Here is a 14804-nt window from a genome sequence, read left to right on the forward strand (position 1 = left end):
TATTTTTTGTATTGCATACACTTTGTTTATTAACTTTATATGATGGTTTCTTTTTTAATCATTTAATTGGGAGCTCATACAACTCTTATCATAATCCATAGATACATCAATGTGTAAAGCACTTTTGTACATTCATTGCCTTCATCATTCTCAAAACATTTGCTCTTCATTTAAGCCCCTGGTATCAGCTCCTCTTTTCCCCTCTGCCTCCCCCCTCCCTCATGAACCCTTGATAATTGATAAATTACTGTTTTGTCATATCTTACACTGTCCGATGTCTCCCTTCACCCACTTTTCTGTTGTCCATCCTGAAAGGAGGAGGTTATATGTAGATCCCTGTAATTGGTTCCCCATTTCCACTCCACCCTTCCTCCACCCTCCTGGTATCATCACTCTCAGCACTGGTCCTGAAGGTATCATCTGTCCTGGATTCCCTGTGTTTCCAGTTCCTATCTGTACCAGTGTACATCCTCTGGTCTAGACACATTTGTAAGGTAGAATTGGGATCATGATAGTGGGGGAGCGGGAGAAGCATTTAGGAACTAGAGGAAAGTTGTATGTTTCATCATTGCTACACTGCACTCTGGCTGGCTCATCTCCTTCCTGTGACCCTTCTGTAAGGGGATGTCCAGTTACCTACAGATGGGCTTTGGGCCCCCACTCTGCACTCTCCTTCAATCAAAATGATATGATTTTTTTGTTCTTTGATGCCTGACAACTGATCCCTTCGGCATCTTGTGCTCACACAGGCTGATGTGGTTCTTCCATGTGGGCTTTGTTGCTTCTGAGCTAGATGGTCGCTTGTTTACCTTCAAGTCTTTAAGACCCTAGATGCTATATCTTTTGGTAGCCGGGCCCCATCAATTTCTTCACTACATTTGCGTATGCACTCATTTGTCTTCAGAGATCATGTCTGGAAGGTGAGCATCATGGAATGTCAGTTTGATAGAACAAAGTATTCTTGCATTGAGAGAGTACTTGAGTGGAGGCCCAATGTCCATCTGCTACTTTAATACTAAACCTATAAGTATATGCACATAAATGTATTTCCCCATCCTCATATATAAATATATTTACATATGTGCATGCCTTTATTTAGACCTCTATAAGTGCCCTTTGCCTCCTAGCTCTTTCCTCTATTTCCTTTGACTTTCCTCTTGTCTCACTATCATGCTCAGCCTTCATTTGGGTTTCAGTAATTCCTCTCAGTTACATTACCCTTGATCACAACCTACCAGACCTCCTACACCCTCCTTACCACCGATTTGGATCACTTTCTGTTCCGTTGTCCCTGGGTTTGTTAACACCACTTCCTTTCCCCCCACCTCCCTTTCTCCCATGTCTCACCCCCCCCCCAACTGTCGGTCCCATTGTTTTCGCCTACAGATTGTTCATCCAGCCTATCTTATTTAGACAGACCTGTGGAGATAATAACATGCACAAAAACAAGACAGAGCAAAACCAAGCAACAAAAGAAAACAAAGCAACAACAACAAAAAGCCAATGACAAAACACAACAACAAAAGAAAAGCTTGCAGTTAGTTCAAGGACTATTTGTTGGCCTTTAGGAGTGCTTTCCAGTTGAGTCTGTTGGGGAGCCAAGCCCTGGCCCCAAAGTCTATTTTTGGTATTCCCTGGGGACTTCGTTGCTGTGTTCCCCTTGCTGTTCTGTTGCACATCCTTAATATTTTGCCTCAGCGTGGTGGGATCAGATTGGGCGGAATTCTCACACTGTGTCTCCAATGTTATCCACCATAGAGCTATGGACACTAACTATTTAATGAATAGCATGTCTGGGTATTTTGAAAGTCGTTAAACAGACTTTTATGGACAGACATGACTTCAACCATCATGAGGCGATGTGAAATTCAAACATGGTTGTTGTGGGTTTTTTTCTTTTTAACAGTTTTATTGGAACTCTGTCTACATATCAGATAATGCAATAGTTCAGCCATATAAGAAGAATTGTACAACCTTTACCAAAATCAAATAAGCATGGTTCTTTACTGGTTGGGTTCTCCCTGGTGAACAGCTGCAGGGCATTAGCGGCATGCCCTCTGCTGGCAAAATGCAAATGTCTGGGTCAAAAACCTGCTAAAAAGTTAGCTAACTTGGATGGCCTTGGGACAGGGGTCTTTTTTTTTAAGCTTCTCTCTCTCTCTTTTTTTTTTTTTAAGTTTCTAATGTGTGCTCAGTGGTAATCAGAATAGTCTCCATGGGCTATTGATAAACAGCAAAAATAAAAGTGGTGTTAGCAAGCTCAAGGACAAGGGAACAACAAGTGATCCAAAATCAGTGATGAGGACGGTGTAAGAGGCCTGATAGGGCTTGAGCAAGGGTAATGTAACCGAGAGGAAATACTGAAACCCAAATGAAGGCTGAGCATGAGAGTGGGACAAGAGGAACGTAAAAGGAAATAGAGGAAAGAACTGGGAGGTAAAGGGCATTTGTAGATGGCTAAATAAAGTTATGTACATATGTAAATATACTTATTTATGATGATGGGGAAATAGATCTAAGTGCATATATTTATGGGTTTAGTATTAAGATAGCAGATGGACATCAAGTACTCCCTCAATGCAAGAACATTTTGTTCTATTAAACTGGCATTCCATGATGCTCACCTTCCAGACGTGATCGCTGAAGACAAAAGGGTTCACACGCAAATGTGCTCAAGAAAGCGGATGGTGCCCAGTTATCAAAAGATATAGCATCTGAGGTCTTAAAGACTTGAAGGTAAACAAGCGGCCATCTAGCTCAGAAGCAACAAAGTCCACATGGAAGAAACACACCAGCCTGTGTGATCACGCGGTGTTGAAGGGATCAGGTTTTAGGCATCAAAGATGAAATAATCATATCATTGTGTGCTCACCTTCTCGATACGATCGCAGAAGACAAATGGGTACATAAGCAATTGTGGTGGAGAAAGCTGATGGTGCCCGGCTATCAAAAGATATAGCATCTGGGGTCTTAAAGACTTGAAAGTAAACAAGTGGCCATCTAGCTCAGAAGCAACAAAGTCACATGGAGGAAACACACCAGCCTGTGTGATCATGACGTGTTGAAGAGCTCAGGTATTGGGCATCAAGGGGGAAAAAAATCAGATCATTGGGAATGAGGGGGAGTGCAGATTGGGGACCCAAAGCCCATCTGTAGACAACTGGACATCCCCTTACAGAAGGGTCTCAGGGAGGAGACGAGCTAGTCAGGGTGCAGTGTGGCAACGATAAAATATACAATTTTCCTCTAGTTCCTAAATGCTTCCTACCCGCCCTGCGCCCCCCCCCCCCACAGTCATGATCCCAATTCTACCTTACAAATCAGGCTAGACCACAGGATGTACACTGGTACAGATATGAACTAGAAACACAGGGAATCCAGGACAGATGATCCCTTCAGGACCAGGGGTAATAGTGGCAACACTGGAGGGAGGAAGGAAGGTGAGGTAGAAAGGGAGAACTGATGACAAGGATCTACATATAGCCTCCTCTCTGGGCGATGGACAACAGAAAATTGGGCAAATGGGAGACGTTGGGCAGTGGAAGATATGAAAAAATAATAATAATTTATAAATTATCAAGAGTTCATAAGGGAGAGGGGAGCGGGGAGGGAGGGGAAAATGAGGAGCTGATACCAAGGGCTCAAATGGAAAGCAAATGTTTTGAGAATGATGATGACAGCAAATGTGCTTGACACAATGGATGGATGGATGGATTGTGAGAAGTGTTGTATGAGCCCCCAATAAAATTATTTTTTTAATGGAACATAAATTCCAAGACCAGAGGAGGGATTTGTATTAGTTTCAATGCTTGCAGATGACTATGATGACAGTGGACAGTGAACAACCAAAATCCGTTTGCTGAGTCCCCATAAGGATGAGACCTCCACTGAACTCCCTCAGACCATTGGCTAGAGATGTAAACAGACTTGCCCTCAGGGTGTGTTGGAAAGTAGATTACGGCAAATATACTTATGCTAAATTTGACACTATCATTTGCTTCCTCTGAGACCCATATTTAATTTGTTCTAGTTTCTGTTATCTTCTGTTTTCTTTTGGGTTGTGTGTGTGTGTGTGTGTGTTTTGTTGTTGGGCTCTTTTCAATGATTTGTTTTATATAAAATCCAGGATAGGTCATCTATAGACAAAGTAACTAGATTAATTGTTCCTTAGGGTTAGTAGCTCCTTAGGGAGGTTGTGGGATAATATGAAGCTAATAAGAATAGGTACAAGAACAAAGAAATTGTTATAAAATTTATTGTAGTGATGATTGCATAACCTTTTAATATATTTAAACCATTGGATTGTGTGGTACATGAATTATATGCCAATAAAACTGTTTGTTATTGCATGGAAAAAACACCACTGACTTGCTCATCTAAGGTAGAAGAAAAAGAGCATGACATTAATTGTGTGTTAGTTGGCAAAAGCAAACAGATTGACTTTATTAAAATGTTAATTTTAAAAATCTCTAGATCACATGTATTTGAAAGCTGTTTAATAAGTTATTGTAGAATACTCAAAAGAGAGCAAACACAACTATTCATGATATTCTGGAAGTGCTCAGTCCACATTAGCTGTAGTACTACAGCACAGCAGCCCTGGAAGCCCAGGGGTTCCGAGTTGACCTGCTAACCACTGGTAAGCAGTTCAAAGCCACTAGCTTCAGCTCAGGAGACGGAGGAAGCTTTCTACCCCTGTAAAAAAAAATTCGTCTTCGGATCCACAGCAGCAGGCCTGCCCTGTCCTATTGGGTCACTGTGAGCACAAACGAGTACAATTAGAGCTCAGGTGCTACTACCCGCTTTTCTAAAATTCTTCTCACACCACTTCACTTTGATGAAAGACCTGAATTCTCGCCTGATTTTCTAACCAAAAGAAATCCGAGTTGGATTTCCTCTTTGCTGGAGAAAAGGTGGAAAGCAGTGGTCCCTTAACGGGGCAGTGCACGTTCCGGGCATCAGTAAGAGTGGCTCCTGCCGTGGACTGTGCTCAGCATCTCAGGATCTGGCGGCCACGGCTGCAAGATCTAAACCTATCACAGTCAGCATTTACTTCTGCTAGATCTCGGAAGATCCTTTTGACGATGAATGCAAAGCCACTCTTCTCGACTGTGTCACTCCAGACAGAGTAAATCTAGGGTTTCCTGATTCAAAATGGCCATGCCAGTTCATGCCGGCTCACTCAGGCCTAGGACATAAAATTGTATGTGCTCCATCTCATTTTTGATGACTTCCAGCTTTCCTAGACTCATACTTCGTCGTAGAGCCCAAGTTCCGATGATTAGCAGATTTTTGCAGCTGTTTATTCTCATTCTGAGTTCTGCCCCATCAGCACCTGAAGGTCCCGAAGGCTTTCCTTACACAGCTTTACGGCGTTTCAGGTCACTTTTCTTTGAGAACGCCGTTCCTCCTCAGTCACGTTTTGAATGCCTTCCGATGTGAACGGCTCATCCTCTGGCCTGTCTCCGACAGTGTTCTGACAGCGTCCTTCTGCTGTGCATTAGGCCTTCACGGTGCGGTTTTGATTCCCTCCATAAGGTTTTCACCGGCCACTTCCTCCAAAATGGGTGGCCGATTTCTTCTCTGCAGTCTGTTCTTAGTCTGGAAGCTTTACTGACACCTGTTGACGTTAGGTGACCCTGCTGGCATTTCAGATACCAGTCACATAGCTTCCAGTGTCACACAAGCGACCACAGTATGACAAACTGACAGATCAGTAGTGGAGGAAACCTGTACAGACCAAGGGCAGTTGTTCAAACAGAACAAGGGGATGCCACATGGTTTAAAAGCAGGACAGGCGGGCACCAGGGTTGGATCTTCTCACCATACTTAGTCAATTTGCATGCTGGGCATGTCATCCAAGAAGCTGCGCCATGTTTAAAAAGAACAGGGCAGCAGGATTTAGGAAAGCTCCTTAACAACCGGTCTGTGCAAATGACACAAATTTGCTCGCTGAAAGTCAAGAGAACTTGAGCACTTACTGATGACGATCCAAGACTTTAGTATAGATTACAACTCAGTGTAAAGAACATGAAACTCTTCACAAATGGACCGAGAGACATGATGCTGTGCAGAAAAAACCTGCATTCGTCAAGGATTTCTTTTTACCTGGAGACACGGTCAACACCCTGGCAGCAGTAGTCCAGATTTCAAACAGCTCATTGGGCGAAAGTGCTGCACATGACCTTTTATAAAATGTTTAACTGACAGGATGTCACTTAGAGCAGAGGCCTAGGGTGCTCGTGGCCCAAGCCAGGGTATCTTCATCCCCCTTGAGAGCATATGAAAGCTGATGTTGGTGAAGACTATTCAAAGTACCATGGACTGCCAGGAGAGAAACAAATCGGCCGTAAAGATAGCGAGACTGTCTCCTGTACTTTGGACATGTTGTGGAGAAAGATCGGTTTCAGGAAAAGGGAAGGCCCTTCGGGAGATGGATTGACACGGAGGCTGCAACAATGAACTCAAACATAACAGCAATTGTGAAGATGGTGCAGAATTGAGCAGTCCATATAGATGTTGCACATAGAATCACTAAGGACTCGGTGGCACCTGACACCACCGTACTAAGAACTGAAGCTTTGTTCTCAAAGTAATTGGGCGAAGTACATGATAAAGGAAGGAGAAAGGAGTTCATTCATCCCTGCAGGGATTTGCTAACAGCTTTGGTGCTCTCTCTTCCTTTAATTGATGAGATGATTGACAGTTCTACACTGGCGCGGTCATCCCATCACCGGCTCACTTATTTACAAGCCTTTAGTTATAAGCTCTTCATTGTAGTGGACAGTCATTCCGTGTGTTTTGTACTTGATGCTTCAATAGTCTAAAATGTCAGTGTTCAGAAAGGCCCTGGGGACATTTATTCCATGTTTATTGAGGATATTCAACAACGAAGGCATGCATTTGCCTTGGGTACTGTATTAGATCCTGGAGAGATTGATAGAAAGTTAGATAAACTGTGATCCAGGAATTCTTCAACTGTCATAAGCACTTCTTTTTTACTACAAAGGCGTGTATGCTGTGTGCATTCAGGGGGGTGGATAGCTAATCCTAAACCCATAGTTTCTCCTGTTGCTAGTTGCCGTTGCATTCATTCCAGCCCGCGGAGGCCACACGTGGGCAGAGAGGCCACCTGTGGGCAGTGTAGACCTGTTCTCTGGGACTTTGAAGGCTCTGATCTTTCAGGAGCAGGCTGTCGGGCCTGCCGTCCATGGTGCCGCAAGCAGTTGACCCACCAGGCTTCCTTCCATGTGGTCATTGAGTGTGCAGCCATCCACACCGCTAGGGCCTCTCCTTTACGTCCACAGGCAGGCGTACCATGAAACCCTGGAGAAAGAGACTCTGGCTTTTGCGACTTTGTGTGCTACGAGTAGAAATGATTCATGTTTGTAAAGGGTCACATTGTTCAGCCCCTGTGTTACTCAGATCACAACTGCAACTATGGCGATCATTGGTCATTGCTTATTTTTAGATCATTGCTTATTTTTTATGAAAGCCTGGGGGTTCTAAATGTAGAAACAGTTCCAACGATCCTTGTGAAAATTAGCCTTAAAAACACTCACACAGACAATGTTTCTAAAACAAGAAAGAAAATGTGTCTAGGTATGACTGTGTTAAGACCAGGACTTGTACGGTCAGCCTATAAAACATGGTCTGTTTTTGCTTCTCTTCTAGGCACTGCCTGCTTACCTGTGAGGAATGCAAAATTAAGCGTGGATTAAGTGAGCAAGGAAGTTCACAGCCTTCGGCTACTTAATCTCCACGTGTGGATTTTGAAGTTCCTTAAAACTCGGAATTTGTACACATTTAAAATATCCAATGTACTTCAAAGTAACAAACTTTCAGTGACCCCCAAACCAGGATGATTCCCGGACTCTTGCGGATGTGCTTTCCAATGAACAGCTCCTAATGAAATCTCAGAGCTTCCAGCAGGGGCTCAATTCATGCTTTTTCTGTTATTTGCAAATACATCGGGAGACCCTACACACCAAAAATAAATGATGCTACAGACCCACTTAATTACATAAAAGTAAAAGAATGTAGTCTTCTCTGACTAGCCACTATCCATCTTTTTTTTTTTAAACAAAATACTTCTTTTGTGCTTTAGGTGAAAATTTACATAGCAAATGTTCTTGTCTTTCAATCGTTCATATGCCAAGGGTTCTGTGCCATGGTTGTAATCCATACAATGGGTCATGAGCTCTCCTCATTCCCACCATGTTCTTGATGCCATTCATCCAGTTCCCCTGCCTTCCGGGCCTTCTCATCTGCCTGGGGAGAAATCTTGCCCTTGGCTTGTGATAGTTGACTGGCCTAAGGCGCGCAGGCCTTCCAGATGTTGTTTATTTGATAGACTGGTTCCGTTCTTTGGCTGAAGGATGATCTCTGGGAGTAGCTTCTTTTTCACGTCAGACAGCTGACAGGAAAATAGACTGAATTCCACCACTTGCTGTCAGATGAATCAGCCTAGTCTATTTTATACATTTTAATTTTGTTCTATTTTTTTTTCACCCATTCTAACTGGGACCTTCTATTGTGTTCCTGGTTGGCTGGCCAGTAAAGCTCCCTCTAAGCGCTTCAGGTCTCAGGTCAGAGGAGGCTGTGCTCTATGAGAGTCATTAGTCCTTTGCACTAACTGCTCCTTTGGTTTTCATCATCTCCTTTGCTTCAGGTGGGAAGAGGTGAGCTGCTAACTCTTAGATGGCTGTTATCAAGCATCTAAGGACCTAGACTCTATCCGCCAAAGTAGGATGCAAACATATCCTTGAATTGCATTATACCAATTGGCCTAACTGCCCCTTGAACATGGTCCTTAGCCTTCAAGCCCTGCTGCTCAGTCCCACAAGGTGTTTGGTTATGTCCCCTATCTGCTCTACGCAGGCACACGCAGCCCGGCCCCTTTCCTTACACTTGCCTTTATTATACATCCCAGAGACTGCATTTCTCACAAACTGAAGATTTCTGGCTACGCTGCCACTAGCAGGTCTATGGGCACCATTTCTCCAACAGCATGTGCTCAGTCACAGCTCGGTACCATAGTTTTGTAATCCTCGTGTCATTTCAAACATTTTCATAATGCTATTGCATACTTAATAAATGTTACACTTTAGTGTAAACATAACATATACGCACTGGGAAACCAAGAAGGTTGCATGCATTACTCACTTTCTTGTGATACTCACTTTATTGCGGTCATCTGGAACCGAACCTGCCCTTTCTCCAAGGTCGGCTGTATATGTAGCACTTACAGACATGTGTGTGAACTGTCCACAATCATACCTAGGTATGCATGCATGTGTACTCCTGTATGGCCTCCCACACCTCTAAGCATACATCTCTACCTTTGTATCCATTAAAAAATTGTTATTGCTGTTAGTACAGGATCGTATGTTATGGAATTTCCTATAATTGCCTTTTATTCTTGCATACCTCTCTGTTTCTTCCTTGACCTGGGTCACATTGACCCGCACTGTGTATTACCTTTACCTGAGTTAATACCTGTCTGCTACAAAACTCTTGAGTCTCCCTGCCCTTCCCTCCTATCTCCTGTAGCTATCAACGAATATTTATCTCTGTATAGATTGATTCTTGATTTTTTATAATAGTGGTCTTAATATTTTTTTCTTTTTAAATCCGATTACTTCACTCAGCATAATATCCTCAGGTTCATCCAAGCTGTGAGATGTTTTGCAAATTCATCATTGTGTCATATTCCACGGAATGTATTAGGGGGCTTCAAAACTTCCTTGGCAATATGGAATTTAAATGTAGCTGGATTTACCACAATCTACTCACAGTAGGTGAAGTGAAATTTTGACATACCTGAGTGTTAAAATTGTGAAGTGAAGTGAAACAATTGTTAGAAGAGGAAAAAATTAATGAATCAAAGTCCTAGAATGAGACCCTCAGGAGAGACATTGAGAGAGCCCTCCCAATGACCTGACGCAAGAGACTGGACGGTGGGCAGGGCTGTGCCCAACAAGGCACTCTCAGGGGCCAACGTCAGGTACCGTCTGTGAGGGGCCACTGATGTTTCTGGGTTTGCTGGCCAAGAAATGTGGTTGCTGTCCTTGTCTTCTTAAAAGAATGAGATTAAGTTTCTAGCAGGGCATGGGACTGCCATTCTTCTCATTCCAGGTCACTCATCTTTTCACATGTTGGGTCCGTTCCAGCTTCACTTCATCAGCCAGGAGCAAACTGGGAAGGACCAGTGCAAAGTCCTGATTCTGACTCAGGATGACTCTCTGTAAGCCAAAGCAGTACTGTGCTCCGAAAAGTGGCAGAAAGCATTTCTGTTGAAGGTATAACAGTATGAATATATATCAACTGTCTTCCAATATTCCAAGTGACTTTATGGATTATCAGTGTGGTTGGAATTCAGAAATGGCCCATCATCTTTATGGTACAGACTTATGTAAAGGGTACATTCTTATGGCCAGCTTTCAAGAACCAGGTTCTTTTATATACTACTCGTGACCTGACGCAGTCCCCGAATGGTGTGAACAGTTCCTGTGGTCAGACGCTAACCGAAAGGCTGGACTCCACCCAGCAGTACCTCCGAAGAGAGTATGGCAATCTGCTTTCAAATCCTCAGTCGTTAAAGAAACCATAGAACTTCATTAACACAAAGCTCTACCATGACGTGTGGAGTCATCATGACTCAGTGGCAACTAGTAACATGACCTGAACGGATAAACACAACTGCCCAAACTGCCCTTCTCTCTCCCAAAGAACAGTTTGTTTATGGGAGAAGTCAATGGGTGAATCAACTCGTGGAATCAAAAGCTGTCAGGGTTTTAGGGAGTTCAGAAGCAGCTCGTCCCCTCTGAGTTAGCTCTTGACCCTTCTCCAACCAAGATTTTTTTTTACACAAACAAATACAAGATAACAGCTACAGAGCCCATTTGAGGAGCTCCTGTTTTAATGCAGATTGAACTTATCTTAAGAACTTCTCTTACATCTTTTCAGGATTCAGTTTATAAGTGTATCACTACCTTTGTGTACTGTGTGTCTGTGTGTATATTTTACTTAACACATCTTGAACCTGGGTCAGGGAACTAAAAAGGGATATTCCATCCAAAGTTACTACCAGATAATAAATACCTGTTTAGGCATTTACATATGTAAATATATTCATATGTGATGATGGGGAAATAGATCTATGTACATATATTTATAGGTTTAGTATTAAGGTAGCAGATGGACATTGGACCTCTACTCGAGTACTCCCTCAATGCAAGAACACTTTGTTCTATTAACCTGATATTCCATGATGCTCACCTTCCCCACACAATTGCTGAAGAAAAGTGAGTGCATAAGCAAAGGTGGTGAAGAAAGCTGATGGTGCCCGGCTATCAAAAGATACAGCGTCTTGGATCTTAAAGGCTTGAAGTTAAACAAGCAGCCATCTGGCTGAGAAGCAGCAAAGTCTACATGTGATCATGAGGGATTGTAAGATCAAGTATCAGGCATCAAAGACCCAGAACAAAAAATCATATCATTGTGAATGAGGGGGAGTGCGGAGTGGAGACCCAAAGCACATCTGTTGGCAGTTAGATATCCGCTTACAGAATGGTCGGGGGGAAGGGACAAGCCAGTCAAGGTGCAATATAGCACTGATGAAGCATACAACTTTCCTCTACTTCTTTAATGCTTCCTTCCCACCACTATCATGATCCCAATTCTACCTTACAAATCTGGCTACACCAGAGCATATACACAGGTACAGATAAGAGCTGGAAACACAGGCAATCCAGAACAGATAAACCCCTCCAGACCAGTATTGAGAGTAGCAATACCAGGAGCAGAAGGAGAAGGTCAGGGATTAGAAGGGAAACTGATCACAATGATCTACCTCTAACCCCTGGGATGGACAACAGAAAAGTGGGTGAAGAGAGACATCAGTCAATGTAAGACATGAAAAAAATAATAGTAATTTATAAATTACCAAGGGTTCATGAGGGAGGGAGGGAGGGAAGGAAGAAAATGAGAAGCTGATACCAAGGGCTGAAGTAGAAAGAAAATGTTTTGAAAATAATGATGGCAATAAATGTACACATGTACTTGACACATGGATGTATGGATGTATGGAATTTGATAAAAGTAGTACACGCCCCCAACAAAATGATTAAAAATAATTTAAAAATAAAAGTGGAAATAATAACATCCAAAAAAGAAAGAAATACCTGTTTCAACATTTAAAACAGTTCAGAGGCGGCATTTTTATATGCACATTAAGTGTGTGAAATGAAATTATTTTTAACAAGCCCGTTGTTTATGAATCCTAGTGTGTGTTTTTTTTAATCAATAAATTTCTATTTCTGGAAATCAGTATTTGGAGCCACTACCCTTGCTTGTTAGATGTCGTACAACTCTTGACGCGGACAACTAGTAATCAGTGACTCTCTGTACTACAGCTGTTGGCAAAAACTCAAAGTTGGGCACATTTCTTTCCTGGATCTCAGAAAACAATTTCCCAGGATCCCAAACAGTTGCATTGCTAAGCACAGTGAGTCGATGATGTAATCAGCATCGAGGCACTGGGAAACCCTGACTCTATTACTGTTGAAAGAGAACATTCTTTTTACCGCTGACATCTCGACAGTGCTTCTCAATCAAACAGTGTATTGTTTGGGCTCTGTGCTCTTCTAAGTGATTAAGTTATTCATTAAAGCAGTTTATCATTGTGATCTATCTTTGTGTGAAAGGAAATCGATAAGGAAGTAGCTGGAAAGCCTTCCAAGAAGTCTTCATTCTTCTGCTGCATAAATATCGTGTATATTAAGAAGCAAGTCTCTGGGGACGAATGCCTGTTTTCTTGTGGCAAGAGATGCTAAAGCATAGCAATTGTCTTAGAGCCTTTAGAAACTACCAACCCTCATCACCACACTGGCCACAAATCATAAGAGGAAATATTTTCATAATGGAGAGAGATGAAAGTGCAGCGGGATGGGGAGTGGGTGTACACTTGACAAAGAACAGTGCCTTTGACAGGGTTCTCTAGAGAAACATAACCAGGACACTTATGGATGGATGGATGGATGGATGGATGGATGGATGGATGGATGGATAGATACATACATGCATGCATACATGCATACATAAATACATACATACATACATACATCATGAAGGAATAGAATAGCTAATTAGTCCACACAGCAGTACAGAGGGCTCAGTTCAACTCACTTCTGTGAAACTGTTAATATACTGGAAGTCCTTCAACTCACGAGGGCTGCTCGGTCCATGGTCAAGGAAGCAGACAGCTGAGTCTTCCATAGAGCAATGCAGGCAGTCTGGCCAGAGGCAGCAAACAGCAGAGCGGGTCACCAACAGTCAGCCAGATGACAGGACCCAACAGTCCCAAGCTCAAGCGATGTATACACCAGCAGCGTGGGGAAGCAGGTCTCTAAGGAACCTCAAACTCTAGCAACACAATCCTTGGGCTGGGTGTCCCACAGACAGTGTAGTTCCCAAGTTGAGTCAGAGAACTAGCTAAGGCAGCTGCACACTGGTCAAATAAATCACCAGAAAGAGAGAGAGAGAGAGGGAAAGTCCTCACTGAGACATTCATCTCTTTGCCCTTCAATCAAACTGTGACCTTATTAATCCCATATGTTCTTATTGGCCAGGTTGGCACAATAAACCTACCCAGCACAAAGAGCAAAATAATATTGCAAATAGACTTGCATAAGTGAAAAATTTAATTAGACCGTGACAAAGGTTGATATCTAATCAACTTGGTTAACAAACTTTTCCTATCACGGCATATGCTGATATTCAAGTCGCCCTGGTGGCAAAACAGTCAGGTGCTTACCTGCTTGCCAAAAGGTTGGCAGTTCAAAACCACCCAGTGGTTCCTGGCAGGGTACTTCCTTAAATATGAAAAGTCAAGAAAACCCAATAAGGCAGATCTACTCTGTGACATAAGGTCATTACAAGTCAGAATTACCCTGATGGCACCCACACCAACAACTTATATGCTAGAATAAAGAAAAACATGAAACTACTCCAGTGTGTTGAATCTGGTCAGTGCGATTAACACACATCTGCAGCAGATCATATTTGATGGGTGGAATATAACATGAAACCACGATACACTGAGCTATCTATAAGAAGAGACAAACGATATCGGGAATCAACAAACCCTACCTAACACATCTATAGGTAATCTGGACAGCAGAGGAACAGCTGGGCAAAGAGCACTCATGAGAATAAAGAAAAGCTTCCTCCAACCAGGGCAACTCTGTCGGCATGACAGGATCCTCATTCCAGGGATGCCTCAAAGTGGGGACCAGAAAGGACTGCATCACATTTTTGTTTCACTTGTTACACATTGATCAAACTTCCCCCCAATGTTCACTAAGGCAAACATTTATTTCGAAATTTTCCCTTTATCTCAGATTTCAATAGCTATCGCCAGAGTTAAACCTGCATTGCTGGAGGACCACTGTAAGCTGCATGAAATGTGTTTCCGAATTGAGAATTTTTAAATAACCGTGAGAAGAATGGGAATTCCAAAACACGTGATTGTGCTCCTGAGGAACTTGTACATGGATCAAGAGGGAGTTGTGCAAACAGAACAAGAGGACGCTGCATGACTTAAAATCAGGAAAGGTGTGCATCAGGGTTGTATCCTCTTACCACACTTGTTCAATCTGTGTGCTGAGCAAATCATCAGAGAAGCTGACTTATATGTAAAAGAATGCAAATTGGAAGAAGACTTATTAACAACTTGTGATATGTAGATGACACAACCTTGCTTTCTGAAAGTGAGGAAGAATTGAAGCACTTGCTGGTGAAGA

At 42.7% G+C, this 14804-nt stretch overlaps 1 protein-coding gene across 1 annotated transcript in view; it reads left to right on the forward strand.

Moving 5' to 3' along the window:
- Positions 1 to 9598, forward strand: part of OCIAD2 (OCIA domain containing 2) — a 28503-nt gene extending 18905 nt beyond the window's left edge. Inside the window, exon 7 of the mRNA XM_075544972.1 lies at positions 7675 to 9598. Within this exon, the coding sequence (XP_075401087.1) occupies positions 7675 to 7756 (82 nt within the window). The 3' untranslated portion in view covers positions 7757 to 9598. The remainder of the gene's footprint in view (positions 1 to 7674) is intronic.
- The last annotated feature ends 5206 nt before the right edge of the window (positions 9599 to 14804 follow it).

This window comes from Tenrec ecaudatus, chromosome 3 (assembly GCF_050624435.1).
Source record: "Tenrec ecaudatus isolate mTenEca1 chromosome 3, mTenEca1.hap1, whole genome shotgun sequence".
In the NCBI taxonomy this organism is placed as follows: Eukaryota; Metazoa; Chordata; class Mammalia; order Afrosoricida; family Tenrecidae; genus Tenrec; species Tenrec ecaudatus.